The 10,427-nt window shown below is 38.5% G+C and overlaps 1 protein-coding gene across 1 annotated transcript in view; it reads left to right on the forward strand.

Moving 5' to 3' along the window:
- Positions 1 to 7,540, forward strand: part of SEMA4D (semaphorin 4D) — a 26,943-nt gene extending 19,403 nt beyond the window's left edge. The window contains exons 10-14 of the mRNA XM_018563307.1: positions 946 to 1,168; positions 2,395 to 2,510; positions 4,318 to 4,490; positions 5,569 to 5,612; positions 5,844 to 7,540. Coding sequence (XP_018418809.1) covers positions 946 to 1,168; positions 2,395 to 2,510; positions 4,318 to 4,490; positions 5,569 to 5,612; positions 5,844 to 6,772 — 1,485 coding nt within the window. The 3' untranslated portion in view covers positions 6,773 to 7,540. The remainder of the gene's footprint in view (positions 1 to 945; positions 1,169 to 2,394; positions 2,511 to 4,317; positions 4,491 to 5,568; positions 5,613 to 5,843) is intronic.
- Positions 7,541 to 10,427: the final 2,887 nt, after the last annotated feature.

Below are 10,427 nucleotides of genomic sequence, written 5' to 3' on the forward strand. Positions count from 1 at the left end.
TTACCATAAATCTCCCCCTTGTGAGATTTATAAGATGTATATTGGAGGAAAGAAATTAGATTAGTAATACCGGAAACCTAATTTTAAAAAACGGAGGTTTATCACAACCAGAAACAAGCAGAGTACCCCCACACTGACATTCCACCCCAAAACATAGAAATACATTCTGGGTGTAGTTGTAGCAAACACCCGCAGGAATTTAGATTTCTCTTTTTTCATTATGGATGGCGTTGCAGAAATGACCACAATAATATATTTTATTTATACCAACTGGAAATCTGTCAGGTCACCGTCTATGGTCATTGACACTGGGATTTTTTTTAGCTTGTTCAATTTTTGTATATGGTGCAGAATACAGGGATATTTTAGTACGCTTCGGTTTGTTTACAATCTATCAACATAGATATTTTTATATTGTGTGTATCCATTTTGAAATTTTAAGTGCACAGAGATCTTGAAAAGTAAAAAAAACTACAATAGATAAAACAAGCCTATTATTAACAGTCTGATTGTATAATTGTTTATCTAAAATTAGTAGCATGTAACTAATAAAATGAATAGATTATTTAATTTAGCTTATAGGCCAGGCCAGCATTTAAAAAAAAAAAATGAAAGGTGTTTGTGATTTTATAAGATACTTACAATTTTCCAGGTATTTACCTTGCAAAGTAGTTAAACATACAGAATTGTGAGTTTTTCATAGTAGCACACACATAACAATTCATGAAACATGAAATCTGCAAATGTGTCTGGTTTCCAGTTTAGTTTTACAAACCTAATGGTACAGATTTTTTACTGCTGACCTGACACCTCTAAACTTCCCGAGATCATGCTGATCTGTATTTTCCTGTTTGCAAACCATATTATTTAGTAGACGTCTATCAAATTTGCAGCATGATGTGAAGTTTATTCTAAACGGTTTGTGTTTTTTTACTTCTGATTTAGTGCATCGGTAACGAGGCTAAAGCCATGAACTACACTAGCTCCTTGAACCTGCCGGATAAGACATTACAGTTTGTGAAAGATCACCCTCTAATGGATGACTCCGTGACCCCTCTGGGGAAAAAGCCCAAGCTAGTGCTTCAGAATGTGACATACACTCAGATTGTCGTAGATCAGGTCAAAGCACTGGATGGCAATACCTATGACGTCATGTTTTTAAGTACAGGTGAGAAGAAAGTCTTTGCACTGCACATGTACATATCACCTACCCTTCTTGTCAGTACCATATCAGGACCATTTTGAAGTGAAACCCTTAGTAAATGTTGCTCTTCATTTGCACGCCCACTGTAAAAAGAAATATTGTGCTCTATAGAATTTGTGATGTTAATTTAGAACTGAACAAGACGATGGCAGAGAACAGCTTATAATACCTGAGCCCCCCCACACATACCAGTCAAACACACAGTACATAATTCAATAAACACCCGCTAAACTATATGTTTTCTAAGAGTTCCCACTGAACAAGACGATGGCATCCATGATGCACTGTAATGCTCCTACAAATGTATCTCGAGCATATATTCTTATAAGAAATTACTCAACATCCTTCGCACGAACAAACACAATATACTGCTACCTTATTAACTTTGCAATGTTAATAAAGAACACACAGGTCCAAACTTGAAATGCTTTGTGCTTGTAAAATACCTATTAAAATATGTTCATCTGTAAAAAGGCAAAATACATCTTTTGTTATTTAACTATTTAGTATTCCAATAAAAGTATGCCTTTACATTTATTCTACAACTGTAAGGTACCGGTGGAAGGTAGCGTCCGAAGTGGAGCAAAGCTGAGGTTTAGGTTAGGCGGTGTCAGACAGGCAGAGTCGGCAACAAACTGGCGATCAGGTACAAAATCAGGATCCAGGAGAGTAGTCGAAAAACAGGCCGATGTCTAACACGAACGGGCAGCGAGGTACAAAATCCGAAGGCAGAAGAATAGTCAGCAAACTAGCCAAAAGTGCTTTTCTTTAATACATTTTACTGGAAGTAGACTTGCCTTTTATTTGTCACTTTTTATATGGGCTGTCTTTGTGGGGGTTTTAAAATGCCTATGGACCTACAAGGGTGTTTAGATGTGCATGCACAATCGGAGCACATACAGCTAATGGGATTGGGTGGTGGTTGCACAAACATGGCATCATGGTTCTTCTTATGGAGAGGGACAGTAAAAGGAGATAAGTGATGCAGATTGCTGACACACTTTGCGAGAAACAGTAGTGTTAGTGACAGGTTTTCTAATTGATGATTCTGGGTATCTTTACTGTTTAGGTAAAAAGATGACCATTGCAAGCTGATGTTTGAAACAAACTTTGTGATCTTTTTATAATACATTTTAATAGCATTTTGTACAAGCTTTTTATTTGTATACATTTGTTTCCACCCTGCTTAGATAAAGGTATGTTGCACAAAGCAATGAGTCGTGACACTGAAATGCGTATTATTGAGGAGATAGTGTTGTTCCCCGATCACCAAGCAGTCCAGACATTGCTTCTTTCAAATAAGCAGGTAAACTTCCCATTTTGATTGCAAGAATGAAAAGTAACTGCTGTCAATATGAATACCTATAACTGTAGTTTTTTTTTTTTTTTAAAGCTATTTATACGCACTTACAGCTCACTTTAACTAAAACTCACTGCTAAACTGCATTCACAGTACAGTCAGCAGAGAGCTAATGGACTTTCAGTCACTAGAAAATACTTTTTACAGAATGGATGACTGACCATGAATGCAGCTTGTCCTCTTTATAATGGACTCCCACTAGGTAAAATGTCCTTGGGCATGCACATTCCACTTAACTCTTTGTTTACTGTGGTGTGAGTTGTGTACAGCAGCAGTGACCTGGCTGAAGTAAGCAAAACACCATACAGGAATAGCACAGTATACAGAAAGCCTTGCATCGTAGAGTACAGCTAACATATATAAAGCAAATTCAATACATACATTTACATTTGCTTTGTTTTTTAAGTGCAATGCTGGTTGTGCACATGTAATGCTTGGCACAGGTGCCAGTTTAATTCCCATCATTACGACTGTATTTCCCTTCGTTCTACCAACTGGCAGGATAAGTGAAATTGCAGTGGAGAGTATATCTGTGCTTAAAAGTAAACGGCTGGGGGCCGTGCTCATCTTTATGCTGTATTTCCATCATGATTCATAACTTCCTAGTTACCTTTTTATAAGCATTTTTATTCAACAGCATGTTACTTTTGGTGCCATTTACTGTACAGTGTCCGTTAAAACCATTAGGGATGGAGGCAATTGTTCAAGTTCTGAACGTAAACAAAACATAGAATATGAGCTATATGTCTGTTCAACCCTAATCTACCTCTTTCACATTAAGCGCACCCACACTTATTATATATTGTTTTTTTAGAGGACAAATGGGGCTTTCGTTTGACATCAAATACTTATAAACGAAGTGTCATTATATTTGAATAAAATCTAACCAATTATGAGAAATTAAGAAATTGAATTTTTACTAAACATGCATGCACACACACACACACACACACACACACACACACACACACACACACACACACACACACACACACACTTTATTGGGAATATCATGATACTGATGTGTTTTTACTGCAATAAAACAACCATAATTTTATTCTACAATCTCAGTGCGGATGGGGTTAATTAAAAAATGTTTAAAAAAGGTTAAAATTATAATTAAAATAAAATATGCAGCGCTGAAGGGGTTAATTTTTTTAAACTAACATTATTAAAAATGGATACAATTCACACACAAAAAAAGAAAGAAAAACCAACAATAATCTGGAACAGTACTATTGTACTGATCAGAGAGATCACAGCTATAAAACTGTGATCAGCAAGTTATTATTTCTATTATATTAAGCACAGTTATTATTACTTTTGGGACTTGAACTATTTGGACACTTTGTAGCACTGATCTACTCTCACCTCAGATCACACTGAGGAGAGAGAAGCAGAGGCAGTGCTGACAGCCAATGATTAGACTAATTGGCTGTTACAGTGTATCACTGCTTGTCACTGCAATCATGTGAGCCTGAACCGAAGAGTGCCTGAGAAGCCAGGCATTGCATCCCGACGGGTAGTTATAACATGGGGGGGAGGGGGGGAACAGAAGGGCTTAGAAGTTAGGATGTTCTATGTCGTCCTAACGTCTTTAAAGCCCACGTTTTCCAGATCGGCATGGAACGTCCTGACGTCGGGAAGAGGTTAACTGCCATATATTGTGATGTGTAGGGTGGTACATGGCTAGGTATTGCCAGCATGGTTACTGCATTTTCACTGACTGTTCCATGTCACTGTTTTGTTGTAGAACAAGAGATACATCTATGCCAGCTCCAATGATGAAGTGATTCAGTCTCCCATTGCTTTCTGTGAGAAGTTCACGTCTTGTGCAGAGTGTGTGCTCACCAGGGATCCCTATTGTGCTTGGCACCCAAGCAAAAATTCCTGTGTTGAAATCCTTCTGGAGGCTAACACGGACAGGTACATAATTCATCCTTGTCTTTTTCTTCCTTATTAAATCATCCACGTAGCGCTAGCTAGAACAGAGAGTCTTTCTTGAGGATGGTGGAACATTTGTCGTAGCTAAATGTATGTTTGAGTAAACAAACCTGCAAAATCTTAACACAATGTACGCTGGTGTGTAAACATTTAGAAGCTATCACTCCAAAAAAGGCACTTCCCAAAGTACTCCCCCAGGTGAATAGAGGCCTCACCCCAAACTAGTCAATTATCTATACATTTAAGTAAATGTATAGATAACATTTAGAAGCTAGACATATATAAAATTGTATGCATCAGGAACTCAGACAAGTGTCCCAGATGTATTTGTAACAATTAGGGTATCTTCAAGGTATATTTACTGAAGAGCAGAACACTGGTGCAGCCTGAAGTGGCCTGCAGAGTATTTGTATATAGTGTGATCATAGATGGCCCTTTCTTTTACCCAATGTGGTACGGTGCCATAAGCTGTGAATGTAGCTCTAAATTCTTCTTCCTTCATAGCACAGAACAAATGGGAATAGCCCAAAAACTTTCTTCTGGATTTACAATCATAAACTGTATCATCCAGTTAACCCTTCAGTTTCTGTTCTGTGATGCCAGCCCAAGATTGGAAGTCTTGGCTAGCGTGGGGTATCTTTCCATCCAGAACGGAAGTGAAATGTATTCCTTGATTCTCTTATGGGAATATTGAAGTGTAGCGTTCACCCAGTTTTTCTATTTACCTGCATACAAAACACCTAGCAGTTAGTGACTGATACTGAAGCATTACTACACTGAGGAGCTTAAGAGGAAATAAGACAAATGTTACACCTCACATGTTATTGACTGGTACTGAAGCATTACTACACTGAACAGCTAAAGTGGAAAATAGACAAACATTACGAATTGCAACAAAGTTTAAAGCAGACATTTTATTGCTGATTTCATTTAGGGATCGCAGAAGCAATATTAAGATTAATGAAGGATATGAAATCCTGGCATGGCTGAACAATATTTATGTTGAGAATGTAAGACTGTGAACCTTACTTGATCTTTAAATTGTCTTGTTTTACCCCAGGCTCTTGATTCAGTCTTTAAATGGAGATTCTTCTCAATGTCCAGGTAAGTTTTGTCCTCTGTTATTTAGAACGAATGCGAATCCTTACAGATTTGTAACGTCATGATGGTTCCTTGGGCTCCTCCACTGATTTGACATGACTTAGACATGTTCTTAGAGTTAAGCCTTAACACAATATCGATCTACGTCAAACCCAATCAGAAGTACTGTGTTAATCTTTATATATTAATAGTAATATAAGAGAATTATTGTTGATGTATGCCCCGCTTTTTTAGATTCTGCTGATAAAGGGATCCAGGAAAGTAAGAGGTACTCTGTCAAGGCAGGAAGCACAGTAGAGATGAAATGTTCTTACAAGTCTAATCTGGCTTCAGTGGTGTGGACATTCAATAAAGAAAGCTTTAGCGTGGCCCCTCCCAAATATATTGTGAACAATGCTCTAATCATACTCAATGTGACGGAGTCAGATACAGGCACTTACCAGTGCTGGGCACAAGAGCTTGTGATGAGTAATGTATTTTCCCAGCTGGTGATCAAACATGTTCTAGAGATTGAGAAGACACCACCTCCCGTGGCCAGCACAACTCCACCACCATCAACACGAATGGAAGGAATAATGGAAACCACTCGCTTTTATGTAGTGAAGAAGGAGAAGACCACCAAAATGTCTACGACCACAACAACTACTCCAGTAGTAACTACATCTGTTGGGGGTGTAACATATCTAAACAACAAAATAACAACACCAACGGTCCCTGTGTTGGGGGAGGTATTCAGCGCCCTTCCCAATGTTGAAAAAGCTTTGTACTTGACCAACAATAATGACTGCTCTCTTCTCATAATTTTGGTCATAGTATTCTTCTTACTATTTGTCATTTTGTTGATATACAATTGCTACAAAGGGTTCCTTCCAGACGCTTGCCTGAAATACCGCTCTGCTTTGCTATCAAGCAAAAAGAAGAGTCCTCCAAGCTTGAAAGATTGTGAGCATGGTTTGAAGGAAACCTTAGTGGAAAAAGGGTGTACTGAGAACCAGTGTAGTGGGACAGTTAAAGCGCCTCCAGACACCGGCTATGAGACAGATGCAGACTGTGTTAATGGAAATATCACTCATAAAGAAGATGAGACGACAGAGGAAAATGAGACGGACCAACCATTTGATGTTAAATGTGAAATAAAGTACGCCGACTCAGATGGTGATTGAAGCCAATGCTTTTCTCTCAAGTGATGTGTATACTGAGCCACACGTAATATGGCTACTAGGCTGTTCAGCTTCACTCCATTTCAAAAAAGGATATATGGTTGTTTCTAGTGTTTAGCTAAATGTATTGTTTGTATATCCTTTCCATGTCTTTCTTTACATTCCTCTTTAGTTTGTGTTTTTTTTTTTTCTTTGCACAAGACTGACCAAGTGCTTTCACGTTATAAATTTAATTCCAAATTGGAAGTTATTATTTTTTTTTTATCAAATTGGTAAGTATCTGGTACTTTGGCCACATAGGGGTACAGCTATTCTTGTTAGTACTTGAAGATGTAACTTCCAGAACACAATTTATAATACTGTGTATGTGTATATATAGTCTTTGTTCATTTGCCTGCAGCTTTGCTATGGATCTGTTTTTCTTCAGTCGAATTGCTTTCTCAGGGAATACAACCTTTGCTGTCCTACTTTTCATAATGTAAAACAAAACTGCTATCCTTGCAACCTGTGGGTACTCGAGCGATGGAGTGAGGGAGTGGGAAGTGATGTATCTGAGCTGTTTTTTATTCGTTACATCACAACAAGAACTGGACTGTGGACATAACTACTGACATGGGGAAAGATGCAAATAATTTCTGTACACAGCAGAACAATTGTGTACAGGGGGAACAGGATGTATTTTAAACATTTCCAAAATCCCTGCATTAGTTATGCGCTGGTAATACTTAAATGGAAGCACCAGCAGGCATTTCTATGGACTATAAGGGAAAATAAGACTTTCAACAGTGACTTTTGGTCCTACCTGTGAAAACACTGGAGGGAAACTGCAGAAAGAGACACTGAGACTACTTGCCTGCAAAATCCACATGCTATGTGCACTAGAAAGCATGATAAACTCATTAAAGGGCATTCTTTCAGTGTATTATATTGTTTAGCTGTAAAAAAAAAAAAGGACAAAACCACACTGTGATTCTTGCTGTTTATACATTGAAAATAAGTTTATTTTTCTATAACGGTTCTGTAAAAATGTAAATTCAAACATTCATTAAAGTATAATTTTATTGTTTTAAGAAGTTTAATTTAGTGTTTTGTCATTCTTTGGCCCATTTGCATATGCTTGTCACCATTCTTAATTTAAGATTTTCGTTCAGTGCATGAACTTCCTTTTTTTGGTAGTGTTGTGCTTCCTTTTATCTTTCTTAGTTCCCTCTTTCTTTCTCTTGTGTCCTTGTCTATCACACAGCCTCATCTCCCATACCTTTTCCTTCTTCTGCCACCTCCTTTGTGTCCTCTATGGCTTCCGAATTGCATCCTTCACTATCCAGCATGCATCCTGAAGTTCTTTCTAGTGCTGAAACAGATGTTCTCAAATTGCTTCCTCCTTTCCTAAGTGATCAGGGCCAGATTGTTCATGTCCATGGAACGCTCCATCTGTTTTGTCATGCTACTGGTGAGTAGAACCCAAGTGTCCTCTGTAAAGGAGATAACATGGAAGATTGTACCATATATATTTGCAATGTGAATACATTAAAGTAAATTATGCCATTCCTCTTGCCATCCAATTTAAGAATACCTGTGTAAGCTCTTCATTGTTCCCTCTTGTCATGTCACTGCTCTCTAGCAATCCCTTATGTTTTATTTATTATAAGAGGTATTTATATAGCGCCAACAATTTACACAGCGCTTTACATAGTTGCACATTCACATCAGTCCCTGCCCTCAAGGAGCTTACAATCTAATAATCCCTTGATAGCAGCTGTGAACATTTCAATGGAAATAAGACTTTTGAAGTCGGTTCTTACACATGCTATCTAGATACAAAGATATCATCCTTTCTTTCCTGATTGAGACTTTTTTTTTTCTTTTGGACAAAAAGAAAAAAAAACTTAATTCCAGCCAATGTGGAAGGTAAGGATGAAGGAGTGAAAGAAAGTGGATTTTTACAAGGAGTTTCACAGCTGCTATCTAGATTTTACTAGAGAGCTGTGGGAGCTGAGAGGAAGCAAAAAAAGAGATTGGAGCAGCCTCTATGAACAGGTGCCTTTTAGCTTTGAAGAGCAAGTTTGAATGATTTAGACAAATGAGAACAAAACCACTTGGATATTAATTAGTATTTGTTTATGCTATGTTATCTGCCATCCCTAGTAAAAGGTTGCAAGGAGTTGGGAGTAAGTGACCCTTTAATATTACAGCCACCTTCTCATGTTAACCATGGTGCATTGAAGTGTATGTGAAGACAAAAGCATTTGTTGTGTTTTAGATACAGTGGAGAAGGATTAGAATTCCTGCCTGGTTTTCAATGCTTTCCGTGGCTTTGCTACATAAAAAAACTAAAACTAAGAAAAAAGTATTGGTTTGACATCTGCCTACACCAAAGCTTTGCAGTTCAGGCAGAGGGGTGTGGGGGATCTCATTTAGACAGAAGCCTGTCAGAGTGTGAAAATGTGGTGTCACCCTACAGGTTAAAGTATATCTGAGCCCAACAATGTTTATCTATCCTATCTATCTATCTATCTATCTATCTATCTATCTATCTAGTCTCCATTTGTATGGCTTTTTCCCTTTAATCATGCAAGTAACAAAGTTCCTGCCCCAGGGTGACCAAGCTCAACGTACTGTATTTATAGAGGAGCAGTGTTGTCACCTAGTTGCTCCCCTTATTTGGACTACAAACACCTTCCTCTCTTACTGTGTAGTTCACAGAAGATAGCTTTGAAGGCAGATACAGAGATTGCAGTTCAGTGCACAAGGACACTGGATTTCTATCAGGATCAACAGGTATTTTTTGGTACTTGCAGAAAATGTACTTAAAAAAGGAAAACCAATGCAGCCATAACATTTAAGGACTGGCAAGCTGCAATATATTTCATTTTTGTTGTTTTGTATAGATTGGGGATGCACCGATACTGGTTTTTCGGTATTGACTATGAATACCGATATTTTTTTTCGATGCCAAATACCGGAAGTCCCATTAACCACTTCCGGGCCGGCCGTAGTAAAAAAAAACGAAAAACGCCCGTCCCCGAGCTCTCTAGATCTGAGCGGGCGTCTTCAGACGTCCGCTCAAACACGCCCCCTCGAGCGGGAAACGGCCGAAAATTTTAAAACAGGCAGCGGTGCCTGTTACCCTACAAGCGATCCGCCGGCTGTAGAGCCGGGGCGGATCGCGTGTATGGGGTGCCGATCGGTTCCCCTCCATGGTGTATATCGCATCACTTCCGCATTCTCGTGTCACTCTCCAGCTTCAGAAACTGATGGAGCAAATCTGTGCTTCATCAGCTTCTTTTGTGGGGTCCTAGGTGACATTAGGGGTCTTGGAGACCCCTGATGTCTCCATAAAGAGGACCTGTCACATATTTTGCTATCACATAGGGGTTTTTTATTAGCCTCGTATGTGATAGCAATAAAGTTTAGTAAAAAGGAAAAAAAATGTAAGTTCCCCCCCAAAAATTTTTTAAAGTCACACATAAAAAAGAATTAAAAAAATAAAAAAATGTTTTAAGTCCCCACCCATACATACACGCATGCAAACATGCGTCGGGGGCGCATACGTGCAAAAACGACGATTGCGCCCATTACGCCGCACATGTTACATATCGTCGCGAACGTCACAGTGAGAGCAATAATTCTAGGGCCATCAATCACTGATAACACTAAA

Source organism: Nanorana parkeri, unplaced genomic scaffold (assembly GCF_000935625.1).
Source record: "Nanorana parkeri isolate BGI_ZX_2015 unplaced genomic scaffold, ASM93562v1 scaffold651, whole genome shotgun sequence".
Taxonomy (NCBI): Eukaryota; Metazoa; Chordata; class Amphibia; order Anura; family Dicroglossidae; genus Nanorana; species Nanorana parkeri.